At 31.7% G+C, this 14759-nt stretch overlaps 1 protein-coding gene across 3 annotated transcripts in view; it reads left to right on the top strand.

Moving 5' to 3' along the window:
* The window catches only part of LMBRD1 (LMBR1 domain containing 1), a 102907-nt gene that overhangs the window by 44544 nt on the left and 43604 nt on the right, over positions 1–14759 (top strand). For all 3 annotated transcript variants that reach the window (XM_081293834.1, XM_081293832.1, XM_081293833.1), the window contains exons 6-7: positions 3439–3527; positions 9828–9901. In XM_081293834.1, the coding sequence (XP_081149960.1) occupies positions 3439–3527; positions 9828–9901 (163 nt within the window). The remainder of the gene's footprint in view (positions 1–3438; positions 3528–9827; positions 9902–14759) is intronic.

Genomic DNA, 14759 nt, shown 5'->3' with positions numbered 1-14759 from the left:
GTAAAAAAGTTTTTTAAAAATATGATGTGAATTTAATCCTTCTAAGAAAAAAAACACACACCTCCCCAAACAAAACATAAAGTATGATGTGATGTTCCAAGTATTCCTGTGAACCAGTGGCAGGACATGACATTAGCCAGGTAGGTAGGCTATGAATCTAATATGTAATGTTTAAGAAATTTTGATTTTTATCCTGCCTAATCAGTTGAAAGACAATGAAGATGTACATGTTTGTTTATGTGACTGTAAGAAAGTAAATATGTGTGACCTTGCTTTAAAATTTAAAATACTGTAAAGGGGTTATTTGGAGGTCAGACTGGAGAAATGATACATTAAATGGTAGGTAGGCAGATTAACTACCTGGCCATTGTAATAATTCAGGTGAGAGATGAGGATCAGAGCTAGTATAGTTACAAAGAAAGCAGAAACAGATAAGCCATTTGGAAGATAAATATGACTTGACTTGGTGATTGAATGTAGGAGGTAAAATTCTCATTTTCACTTCTGCTGAAATTCATCATTTCAATTTCATATCTACTGAAATCCATTAGCCTTTTCTTTGTTTTTTTTTTCCTGAAGAAATAATCTGTATTAAGCTAATTCAGTGAGTCAGATTGGGTGTAAAATATTTTTAGTAAGAAATTTTTCATTTTTATTAGTTTCAATGACATAAGGAGAAATTATAATCTTACTAGGTTCCAAGTTCTTATTTTGATCTAGTTTTGTGTCTTCAGAAACTGATATGCTTTTTATTTACTTTTTGAGAAGAATTGAGATTAAGAAATTATCTTTGCTTCCCCTGCATAAAATCCTACTATAACTCTTGATTATTGTGGTGTCATCACCACTTAGTAAATACATGATAATCTTATTAACTGCTTCTTCCCTCCTTAAACAGCTGTGTCTGTATTACATCTTCATTTGACTTCAGTTGCCTTTTTTTTTTCTGTCATGCTGGGGATTGAACCCAGGGCCTTGTGCATGCGAGGCAAGCACTCTACTAACTGAGATATATCCCCAGCCCTCAATTGCCTTTTTATCCATTAGTAAATATTCCTTTTTCTTTATAGATCTTGTATGCAGGGCTGATATTTGGCTAATGAGCAGTGGTTTGTTCTTCCTGATGGTTAAAAGGTTGAAACGCTTCCCTACCAGTTAGCTGCTGTCCTATATTCCTGAGTCTCGTTACTTCACTCTAACCCCACTTAAAGGATAAAGCTTGATTTGTGAAGGTCCTCTAGAATTAAGGCCAGCATCTGTGCTCATTGCATTGTGTCTTTGCCTACCAGTTGTTAAATGCTATGAATATTATTGCTCAGAATTTACATCTTTTTAGTTGTAATCATTTTGAATTCTCCTTATGGATGTTTCTCTTAATGTACAATGAGAGTAGTTTTGGTTTGTTTCTTAGGTTATAAAATCTAGTGTTAAGGTAATTGAAAAATCTGTTTCAAATTTGTGCTTTGGTTTCTGCCTAAAATAATAACTGGTGCTCAAATGTTAATTCTCTGAAGGATTTTTTTTAAGTAAGTATTTTCCTGAAGTCATTCTGAAAATTTTTTGGACCATATAATTTTTTTAAAAGATTGCTTGATCATATAAGGTTTCTTCTACTCTTCATTAAAGACTTGAACTGCTGAATAGCCTTGCTCAGGAGTGTGAACACGAAAGTGTGTTTGCTAGTAGGATTACTTTATTTTTTTCCCACCACTGTACAATACCTTTGATTACCTAAAATTGCATATTCAGACTGAACTTTCTGATTATGAATGCTAGTTTTAGATATTTGAGAGATTTTTATTTTAATAATATTTTAGATGATGTTTTATACAATGTAATTTTTTCCCCACATTCACACATTGGTTATTTCCAACCAACAAATTTCAAACATACTTTCCGGGATATTTAGAAAAAACTGTCTATATAGAAGTATATAAGTAGTTTTTCTTGCTTAGTTTGTATTTCTGTTAATGAAATATTAATACTAAATAAGTTAACATTATAGACATATAAAATGTAAAAGTTATTTAAAAGTTTGTTCTATCTCAGTACAATTATTCCTCTCTTTATTTGATTTTTTAACTGGGCAACAAATAATGAACTGCTTTTACATTTATTTTTTGCTCTATATATTTGAGTGGTCACTTTTTTCCCCCATAAAGTGGTGAGGTTTAAGTCTCTAAGATTAAGACAAGTGCAATAAACTACAGTCAACATGAATAGTTAGAAATTTAAATAACACCCTAATATGTTCTTCCTATTCATTTTTTATAGAATTGTTAGTAGTTCCAAAGAATAAAGGTTTTTAAAATTAAAAGTAAAATTTTAGAATAATGACATTGTTCTACTTGAAATTTTAATCAGAACAAGATACCTTTATATATTCGTAAACTCATCCAGTATTTTGTTTTTTATAAAAGTGGATAGAATTTACATCTTGCTTATAAATAAAACTGGGCTAAGAAGAAGGAAGAATTAGAGTCACTTTTTACCTTTCTGTTTGAATTTCAACATATACTATCTAAGGGATACCCAGCCCTTTAATCTCTTGATTACCTTTTGGTTCATGATCTGGGCTCTATAATAAAGTGACCATTTATTTATTTTATTTTCCATTTTCTCAGTCTAAGCTCTTAGAACAATTCCTAGGACACTAGCTGTCTCTGTTATTTCAATGGTTCCCCCTTACCTGTGGACCGAAAAATAAACAGAAACTGATTTTGTTATTTTTATTAAGCACAATATTGAAAGATATAAAGAAAAGAGAACAAAATGAAACCCCCCAATCCCACAATGTTAAATTTACTATTTATTATGATGTATTTCTTGTCTATTATTTTCAATGCATATAAATATACTGAATTAATTGCATGCCTATAGTTTGTTCTACTAATTGGATGCAGAAGATCTTCAACTTTCTTTGTGCGATGCACTATTTTGTCCATCTTAAATTTATAAGACTTTAAAAAATATTTTATGGGGCTGGAGTTGTGGCTCAGTGGTAGAGTGCTTGCTTGTGTGAGTCACTGGGTTCAATTCTCAGTACTTCATATAAATAAATGAATAAAATAAAGACCCATCAACACTAAAAACTACTTTTTAAAAAATTTTATTTATTATTGTTTTATTTTACTCACCTTTATGAAAGTATAATTGAAAAATAAGCCAAAATAGGTTTAAGTATAAAAATAAAATGGGTTACAAAAGAAGGTAATTTTACTGAATACTGTAATAAAGTTATTAAAACAAATTATGGTAAAATGTATACATAGATAAGAAAATTCTCATACCTCTGTATAAATGGTGCAGATTTATTAGTTATTCAGGGGAAAAGTTGATATTTGTTTCAAAAACTTACTAAAATTGAGTTTCAGACCATTTCTTTTATTCAACATTTTTATTTTTAAAGCTATTTAATAGAGTTATTTTCTATTTTAGTGCTTTTGTTCCATTGAATGTTCCCAATAATAAAAATTCTACAGAGTGGGAAAAAGTGAAGTTCCTATTTGAAGAACTTGGAAGTAGTCGTAAGTATTCTTTTTATTTTCTTTTTTTCTTCTACTTTTTAAAATCTACCCATTGTAATTTATATATCCTGATCCTTAGGACTTTTCTTTGACAAGTAGCCCATTCTTACATTTTCTATTCTCTCATAGTGAAGCTGCTGAGAAAGAAATCAGAAAAACAATTGCATTTTTAAGAAATCAAGAAAACAATTGCATTCTCTCTAGCCTCAACAAACAAACAACCAAACAATCCTGGGGGTAAATCTAGCTAAAGAGGTAAAGACCTCTGCAGTGAAAATAATTGAACAATTAAGAAAGAAAATGAAGTCTATGATGCAAGCCTGTTATCCCACCTGCTTGGGAGGCTAAGGCCATAGGATCATGAATTCAAAGCCAGCCTCAGCAAAAGTGAGGCACTAAGCAACTCATTGAGACCCTGTCTCTAAATAAAATACAAAATAGGGCTGGGGATATGGCTCAGGGGCTGAATACCCATGAGTTCAATCTCTAATACCAAGAACAAAAAAAAAGAAAAATTAAGAAGACTTTAGAAGGTGGAAAGATCTCCCATGGTCTTGGATAGGCAGACTTAATATTGTCAAAATGGCCATACTACCAAAAGTATTCAATCCCTATCAAATACTGATGATAGAAAACAGAACAGAGGGGCTGGGGATGTGGCTCAAGCGGTAACGCACTCGCCTGGCATGCATGGGGCGCTGGGTTCGATCCTCAGCACCACATAAAATAAAAAGATGTTGTGTCCGCCGAAAACTGAAAAATAAATATTAAAAAATTCTCTCTCTATCTCTTCTCTCTCTCTCTCTCTCTCTCACTTAAAATAAAAAGAAAAGAAAAAGAAAACAGAACAGAGAACTAAAAAAAAAAAAAGTCCTAAAATTCATATGGAAGAATAAAAGATCCAGAATAGCAAAAGTAGTACTAAGCAATAAGAGTGACCTCATCTCAATTTATACTACAGTGGTATAGTAACAAAAACATCATGGTAAGGGCACCAAAACAGACAAGAGGACCAGTGGAATATAGATTGGAAGACCCAGAGACATTTGATCCTTAACAAAGATACCAAAAACATATGTTGTAGAAAAGATAGTGTTTTTAACAAATGGTGCTGGGAAAACTGGGTATTCAAATGTAGGAGAAAGAAACTAGATTGCTGTCTCTCACCCTGCACAAAAATCAACTCAAATTGAATTAAAGACCTAGGAATTAGATCAGAAACACTGAAACTGATAAAAGAATATATAGGGTCATACTCCAACATATCAGCAGGTACCAATTTCCTTAATAAGACTGCTAAAGGTCAAGAAATAAAATCAAGAATCAGTATGCGGGATGATATCAAATTAAAAAGCTTCTGTACAGCAAAGGAATCAAATAAGAAAATGAAGAGAGTGCTTACAGAAAGGAAAAAAAAATCTTTGATAGGTTACTATTCCAACAAGGAATTAATATTCAGAAAATATTAAGAAGTCAAAAAGTAACACCAAAAAATCAAATAAAAATGTGCATATAAACTAAACAGAAATTTCTTAAAAAAAGAAATGCAAATGGCCAACAAATGTATGAAAAAATGTTCCAACAGTATTAGCAATGCAAATTAAAAGTGCACTGAGATTTCATCTCACTCCAGATAAAATGGCAATCATCAGGAAAAGAAATAACAGTAAGTTCTGGTGAGGATGTGGTGAAAAAGATACACTCATACACTGTTAGTAAGACTATAAATTAATCCAACTTTGGAAAGCATTGTGGTGATTCTTCCAAGGATTAGGTATGGAACCACCATATGACCCAGCTATCCTACTCTTTTTTGTTTATCTAGAAGAACTGAAATCATACTAATAGTGTACAAGCAATTCATAGCAATATTTTAGCAGTAAAATTCCTGAAAGTTTCTATGTGATCTTTTTTTTTTTGGAGGGGGGAAGGTTAACAGGGATTGAAATCGGGGGCAGCACTATACCACTGAGCCACATCCCCAGCCCTACTTTGTCATTTATATAGAGACAGGGTCTCACTGACTTGCTAAGCACCTTACTTTTGCTGAGGCTGGCTTTGAATTCATGATCCTCCTGCCTCAGATGCTGGGTTACAGGTGTGCGCCACCGTGCTCGGCTTTCTATATAATCTTCAACTCACTTAAAATAATATAGAATAATTTTTAAAGAGCACTAAATTATTATTTGAAATGAAGTAATCTTTTATATAGGTTATAAATTACTGAGACTTCATATACTTTAAGCAATGTTTTATCATAAATTTATCTCAAAACATTTTGGCATTACTTTTTCAGAAGTTCTAAAATTAATCCATGCAACTTAATTTTTTAAAGGAAAAAAATAAGTTCAAGTGGTTAGGTTAAGGAAGTTGCTTAGTAGTTGAAAATAGCTTTGCCATTACAAAGTCATATATATATAAATGTGTATAATATGACTCAATATTTCATGTGCTTTTGGACATAGCTACTTTATTTTTCTTTAATTAATTAATTAATTAATGACATCAAATTAAAAAGCTTCTGCACAGCAAAGAAAACAAAAAAAATGAAGAGCAAGCTTACAGAAAGGAAGAAAATCTTTGATAGGCTATTATTCCAATAGGGAATTAATATCTAGAAAATATTAAGAAGTCAAAAAGTAACCAAAATTTAAATAGAAGATGTGCATATGAACTAAACAGATATTTCTTAAAAGAAGAAATACAGGGCTGGGATTGTAGCTCAGTGGTAGAGTGCTCGCCTAGCATGCATGAGGCACTGGGTTCGATCTTCAGCACCACAAAAATGTAAAATAAAGGTATTATGTCCACCTAAAACTGAAAAATAAATATTTAAAAAACAAAGAAATACAAATAGCCAACAAATATATAAAAAAAGTTCCAAAAGTCTTAGCAATGCAAATTAAAAGTGCACTGAGATTTCACGTCACTCCAGATAGAATGGCAATTAATTAATTAATTAATTATAATTAGGTATCTTGGACAGCAGAATGCATTTTGATTCATTGTACACAAATGTAGCACAACTTTTCATTTCTCTATACACGATGTAGCATCACATCATATGTGCAGTCATACATGTACCTAGGGTAATGATGTCCATCTCATTACACCATCTTTCTTGCACAATACCCCACCCCACCCTCCCCTTTACCCAAAAGTTCCTCCATTTTTCTCATGCCCCCTCCCATGGATCAGCATCCACTTATCAGAGAAAACATTCGGACTTTGGTTTGGGGAGATTGATTTACTTCATGATATTCTCCAGTTCCATCCATTTACCTGAAAATGCCATAATTTTATTTTCTTTTAATGCTGAGTAATATTCTATTGTGTATATATACCATAGTTTCTTTATCCATTCATCCATTGAAGGGCATCGAGGTTGCTTCCACAGATTAGCTATTATGAATTGAGCTGCTATAAACATTGATGTGGCTGCATCACTATAGTGTGTTGATTTTAAGTCCTAGGAGTGGGGGATAGCTGGGTCAAATGGTGGTTCCATTCCAAGTTTTCCAAGGAATCTCCATACTGCTTTCCATATTGGCTGCACCAATTTGCAGTCCCAACAGTAATATATCAGTGTACCTTTTTCCCCACATCCTCGCCAACACTTATTGTTGTTTGTCTTCATAATAGCTGCCATTCTGACTGGAGTGAGATGATATCTTAGAGTAGTTTTGATTTGCATTTCTCTAATTACTAGAGATGGTGAACAATATTTTTATTTTCTATGAAATGTAGAATACTTATTTTTATAGATACTATACTGAAAAATTTGTTTACTTTTGTGAGTATTCTTTCTATTAGGTACCATATATTCTTTGGTTAGTATTTCTTGTTTTTTTCCAGATACATTTTTAAAATAATGATTAAATTGTGACTTGTTAGCTACACTATAACTTCTTAAATGTCTTGCTTTCCACTTAAAGATTTTTCTTGTAAATTGTAGTCCATTAATGTCATTCTGAAACCAGCAAGAATAAGGATAGCAGGACTGGCATCTACTATAATGAATTGTTAAGGATTTATGCACCTTGATCCTCTTTCTCAGAAATAAATAGCTTCTTTTCTTGCAGTTAACTCCTTCAGGTTTTTTACTCCTTCTGCCTAAATATTATTTCATAAATTATACTAGTACTTGAGTATTGATATAACTTGAATTAGTGATTAGACATACAATATTGTTCTGATTTTTGTAATCTCATTCTCTTTAGTCTCAATTTTTTTCCTCAAATTTAAATACCATGTTCTAAATTATATTTAATTTTAGGTCTGCCATCTTTTTAGGTTCAAAATAGTCACCCAGCTATTCTTAATTTTTAGTTTTGTTGTCCCTCACCACAACTCCTTTTTTTTTAGGCATCAACTTTATGCTTAAAACTTTATGACATAAACTTTAGACCTCTTTCTTTAGGCATTTTAATTTTTAAATACTGTACTTTACCTGTAGAGAAATGCATATGGCTTATACATACATGTATATAATCAGTGTAACTGATTGCAATCAAGATATAGAACATGTCCATCATTACAGAAGTTTCTTCAGTGTGCCTATTTAGTATCATCTCTGATAAGAAATACCACTGTCATAATTTCAGCTACTATGTATTAGTTTTTCTTTTTTCTTTTTTTAATATTATAAGTGGAATTATACATTATGATTCTTCTTTTGTATGTCTGACTTATTTCACATAGTAATGATTTAAATTTGTGTAAGTAGTTGGTTCTTTGTATCACAGCAGTTAATGCATTTTATGAGTATACTATAACTTCTTTATCGGTAGGATCTCCTTATGTATATGCTCAGATCATAGACCCTGTCTTATCAAGAGAATCTATGTTCAGTGTCTTTGACAAGTTTATTATCTTTTACCGAAATGGGAATCCTTCTAAATGATTAATTTTGAACTCCTTGGCTCAATTGATTCGCTAATAAGTGAACATAATACTCTATCAATTCTAAGACATATTTTGTTTTCACATTTTTATATCTCTGGTGTTGGTAAATATAAGTTATAGTGCCTTAAAATTACTATCAGCCAGGTGGTAGACCTTAGTGGTATGAACACCTTGTGTTGATACTTCTGTTATAAGAAAGTAACAACATCAAAATGACTTTGATTTCATAATAAGTAGTTTAAAAAAAAGACTGAAAAAATTTGCCTTGCATAATTTGTGAATTTGTTAATGTTTTCTTTTTATTTTTAATAAAACTGATATTTGACTTTTAAGAAGATTTTATCATTTTATTTATAGATATGGAAATATTAGGAATATGTTAAATTGAAATATTATATTTGACTTTACTGGATCTGTATTTAAAGTAGATTAGTACAAGCCCATTAGAACCTATATTAAAGCTAGAAAAATTGTTACATTCTTTAACAATAATCAAATTTTCATAGTATTTCCTTATATATTAGATATATTTATGTGCTACCCCAGCTTCTCACTCATGGCCTTTTTTTAAAATAAAGTTTTAAGTCCAACTTGTTAACAGTATTACTCTTTTTGTTGTTAAATTTGAATCTATTTTCTTTTTTTGTTTTTCTGCCAAGTGGGCAAGCAAATCTTTTCAAGTTAAAAAGTGAAGTAAACTCTTTTTAAGATCTTACTTTTAATCTGGGTAAACTCAGCCCTCACACCTGAAATCCCAACTACTCAGAAGACTAAAGCAGGAGGACTATAAGTTCAAGGCCAGTCTAGGTAACTGAGGGAGACCCTGTCCCAAAAATAAAGTGTGAAAAGGTTGGGAATGTAGTTCAGTATAATACCTCTGGGCTCAATCCTCTGTATAGGGGGAAATAAAAGATTTTGGGTTTGGGCTATATATTAAAAACTTAATTAAAAAAAAACCTGGAAGTATCAAGATTGAGGAGAGAAGGGAGAGTCAAGGTCAGTGGCTTTCTTATGTATTTTATTTATTAGTGTCTGCCATTGAGAAAGGCCAGGCAGTCTTTTTATTACCTTTTGAGCATCTAACCATTTTATCAATCTCTTTTTTAGACCCAATAGACCTATAATTAAACAGTAATTTTTCTCTTAATTTTAAGAGATGAAGGAAAAAAATTTTAATTAGTCTGAAAGATCTTTTTAAAATCAGTTTGTGAAGAGGCCTTTAAAAAAAACCTTTTTCCCATTTGAAATTAGCACTGCAAAGACATGGTAATATATATTTGTTTTATTACATCTGAATGTATAAGAAGTCTAATTTCATATATTTACATTGATTTGCTGAATATAAATGTGTGAGTAGTACATATGTGTGTTTCAACAGTCTTTTTCTCTCCACAGATGGCTTAGCTGCATTGTCATTTTCCATTAGTTCTCTGACCTTGATCGGAATGTTGGCAGCTATAACTTATACAGTAAGTGTAATGGTGTTAATTGAGTTAAAATTAAAGATTCACCCTATAAAACAGCTTTTTTTCAACTTAGTAATCTATTTAACTTAATTTTTTTTCTTTAATGTTTTAGTTCTTCATTTTTTCTTCAGTTTTCTTAAGAGGATGATAAAGTTTGAACCACTTGGTCACAATAATTTTATCTTTATTTATACACTTTAATATTCAGAAACAAATTTTATTATTGTGAACCTTGAATATGGTTATATATTTTACAGTACTATAACTCTGACCTATAGATCAAGATCTATTACTGATAAACTGTCTTATTTAGGGATGCAGAGCTTTTAAAATAGGCTATTTTACAGAATGATTCTTTTCTAGTATAGAAAATCTAATATTATCCAACACTTTATTTTTTGTATTTCTAGAAGTGACCAGGTGTGAATTATAAATGATTTCCAAATTTATATACGGACTGCTCTTTGAGTCTTTTGCTCAAATTATAGAGGAAAATTCAATAAGAAGTGCTCCTTTCTTACCTTCCAAAGTTGTAGAAGCAGCATTAAAATTATCTTGGACCTTTTTAGATTAATGAACTTTTTGTTTAGAGCATTTTTGGTTCCTACAAAGATGAAAAATACTGTTTATAAATACTTTTGGATATTTTCCCAATATGTCTTCCTTTAGACATAAAAGAAATAGGCTATTAGTATAATAGCAATCTAATTTGGTTATATGCACATTCATATGTCATTTTGTATAATAAAAGAAGTCTAAAAGACATGCATTTTAATATCTTCCCAGTGCTTATACAGGTATTAAGTTTTATTATTTATTAGTACTTTTCTGTTTTTATTTGTTGGTACACAGGAATTTGCCATTTCCTTTAGTGGATGATTATCCTCCCATCTCACAAAATGTATGTAGAGGATGTTAGTTGTCATTTAAGAAGCAGGCACAAGTTAGAGGTTAGACCTGGAACACAAATTGCTATTCTCTGGTTTGTTATGCTGATCTTGGGTTTGTCTTTTACCTTTCCTTGGTCAGTGTTTTATCTATTCCATTGGAATAGGAAATATTTCAAAGGGATTTTTTGAAGTTCAAATGATAGATACTGTTTATAAAGCACTTTGATGTCTATAGGGAAATTTGATAGCAGTTATGGAAGATTAGCCAGGAAAACCAAATGGAAAAGGAGAAAAACAACATGTAATTATACTGTCAGTAACTATAAGGAACCAAATATGATCTCATAAGCCTATAATCTAGAGACTTAGGAGACTGAGGCAGGAGTATTTGCAAGTTCACAGCCAGCTGTAGCAAGGCCTTAAGCAACTTAGTGAGACCTTGTTTCTAAATAAAATATAAAAATGGGCTGGGGATGTGGATCAGTGGTAAAGCACCCTGGGTTCTATTCCCAGTACCCCGACCAAAGAGGTAAAAAAAAACTATTAAGGATCTAGAATTTTATTTTATTTGTAGCCTGCCAAAGTTTTATGGATTGTGATCAAAGATGCAAGACTTCTTTCTGAGTCAGAAACAAAGACTTTTCTTATTCACAGTAATAACACTAGCTTTAGAATTGGAATTTTCTTATTCTGTTTTCCGGAGTCCCAATTCCCACGAGAATTGTGAGTAGAACCATAGGAAACCTGTATATAGTGGGGTGCATTACAAAAGAGGAACTCTGAGCTTAGGGAAACTAAAGCTTTTGTATGGACAGTAACCATGCCTGCCCCCACCCCTTTTTTTCCCAGAGGAGGATATTATGTCCTATATAGACATTATTGAAAAGGTAGTACAATGCCTGGTTGCAAAATGTACAACAATTAAAGACCCATTGAGAATTTTCCCAAGGGTCAAGGAATAGATGCTACGCAGAATAATAAGCAGCCTAAGGGATTAGATAATAATAGAGGCTAATGTTACTGTAAAGGTTAGGAGTGCCTTTTCTAACATTTGAACAAAAGACCTAAATAAAATGAAAGCAAGCCATGACAGAAGAATAAGTGCAAAGATCCTGAGGTTTGTACATGTGTGCTGTTAGAGTAGCAAGGAGGCAAAGCCCTTGTGGCTGGAGCTCAATTAACAAAGGAAAGAGGAAAAGGTGTAGATTAGATGTTGTGAGAAGTTAAGTAGTCGTAGTATTGACTGTGGTTAGGATTTCAAATTTTATCCGGATTGAGATTAGAAAGCCATTTGAAAATTTTTAATGCAAAATAAAGGGATTTGTCAAACATTTTGTTTTAATTTTTTTTGTAGTTAGGTAATATCTTTATTTTATTTATTTTTATGTGGTGCTGAGGATTGAACCCAGCACCTTGCACTTGCTAAGTGAGCACTGTGTCACTGAGCCACAGCCACAGCCCCTCTCAAACATTTTAAAGGTATTAATCTGCTGGCTTTGAATTAAAGAAGCTATCTTAATGGGGAGTAGAAGTGGAAAAAATGATTGAAATTATCAAAACTATTTGAGAGAGAACTTTTCCTGTAGGAACAATATTACTGTAGAGATAAATATTTTAAACTAACATAATGTTTTGTATTGTTCAAATTAAAACTTTAAAAATTATCATTTAATCAAGTAAACCACATATAATAATCATGCTGAATTAGTTATCTGTCTAAAAGTTTTGGCTTTTCTAGAATACAGAGGGCTGAGCTTAAGGACATTGATAAAACGATCAGAGGACATTATGGTGGTACTGAGGCTAAGAAACTGCAAGATAAGGAAGAGTTGCTGACTAAGTAGAAAAGACTGCTTAAAGCCTGATGTTAAGGAAGAGATTGCAATGGAATAGGACAAGATTAGACAACTTAGAAATTATGTTTTGTTGTATGTGGCATAGCAACAAAATCATGTACTTAGTGGAGAGACTTAAATGTGGATCTCAAGTTCATGGGTTCCTTGACCTATTTTACCTACCAATTTTTGTTGTCTTTAAAATAGAACTAATATTTAAGTAATAATATTATTGGGATTTATTAAACAACCCATCAAGGATTAGAATCTAAATATTTGGTTTTATTTGGATCAAACTATAGTTTCTACTTCTTTTATCTCTCAGTGAAAGTCAGCCAGATGCTAAAAACAATTATATCATGATTAGTGAAAATTGTGAATTATTCAAAGATGAGTAAGTCAAAGAGGCATCCATAATTGAATGATAGTTGGAATTGGTAAGGTGTGGATAGACAGATGAATTTCATTTAAATAGCACTTCAAGGATGCTCAAAGCTCAGTAAGAGAATGTTTTGCTACTTAAACTTTAGTTATACTTAATTGAAAAACTTATACAGGGGCTGGGGTTGTGGCTCAGCAGTAGAGTGGTCACTAAGCACATGCAAGGCACTGGGTCCGATCCTCAGCACCACATAAAAAAATAAATAAATAAAGGTATTGTGTCCAACTACAACTAAAAATATTTTTTAAAAACTCATACAAACTTTTATAAATTAATTAAAAATCAATAATTTATAAATAGGTGGTTTTATTATGAATAACTCATTAATATTACTAATTTTTATATTTATCTGAAGTTCAGATGCAAAGTTATCTCCTAACTTGTTATGGAAAAGCTTGAGAATTGGGCATTTCATATGGCAAGAAAGAGGGTATATAGTATATGTTCATGAGGTACATTTTAGCTAATGTACCCAAAGTGGGAAGTTAATACGTAGAGTATTTTGGCCCTATATACAAAGACTTACTTAAACCTAAAATCATGTGTGTGATGGAATTTGTCATTTTTTTGCATTGGGACTAGAGAGACTTTTTACATTATGTTAGTCAAGTATGGATTTCTCAGAGATATATATTATTGTTTAGTTTGGAAGCTACTTGATTATTTAAATTATATTTAGTTTCTAACCTCTGTACAGTGTCCTAAAGGATAGTCAGATAATTGGGCATTCAGTTTTAGGAGAAGAATATCCAACAATATATTAGCTTGCTTATTATTTTAAGCTTAAACCAAAAAGAAATCTGATACTGCCTAAACTTAAAAAAAAAAAATGAAACCTCTAGGAACAAATATCTTTGTAGGTATTTTAATTTTTTTTTTGGTGCCACCAAGTGGGGAAATGTAGAATAATGATGTTTTCATGCAAAATGAATTACATGGTCCAGAGAAAGGCCCCTATGAGAGTTTAGCAGAGACAGCTAAAGTTTTTATTATATATTCATGTTAGTAAAGCTTTTAGTATACTCTCCAAGATGTTTGTGAATTACAAATAAATATTATTATCCTAATCAATGTACATTTAATGTAAAACAAACTAATTGAAGTGATAATTAAAGACTCAAATATAGAAATAAAATGTTTTCTTCTTATGCTCATGAAAATTTGTCTTAGTTTGGTCTGCTGTAAATGTACTATAGACTGGGTGGCTTAAACAATAAACATTTATTTCTGACAGTTCTGGGAGCTGGGAAGCCTATCATCAAGAAACCAACAAATTGGTTATCTGGTGAGGGTTCACTTCCTAGCTTGCAGTTGGCTGTCTTCTCATTATTCCCCATATAGTAGAGAGCAGAGAGAAATATCGCAAGCTCTGTTGTATCTGTTTTGTGTCACTAATCTCATTCATAAGGGATCCAACATCATGATTTAATTACCTCCAAAAGGCTTCAAATACCATCACATTAGAAATTAGCTTTAACATGAATTTGGGCGTAGGGGTAGGGGTGAGGGTAGGGAACAAACATTCAGTCCCTAGCACCCTATGAACTGGTGCAGTGGTTCTCAGTAATCTGGAGATAGAAATCCCCTTTAAAAATCAAATTTGTCACCTTTCATGTGACATCGTATGTCTTTTAGTCTGTGATACTTATTGGAAGATGCACCATTGTTTTAAGTGCATTTTTACCATTAAAGGA

This window comes from Spermophilus citellus (genome assembly GCF_964194105.1).
Source record: "Spermophilus citellus genome assembly, chromosome: 5".
Classification (NCBI taxonomy): domain Eukaryota; kingdom Metazoa; phylum Chordata; class Mammalia; order Rodentia; family Sciuridae; genus Spermophilus; species Spermophilus citellus.
The sequence above is the reverse complement of the archived record's forward strand: the minus strand, read 5'-3'. Positions and strand labels throughout refer to the sequence as shown.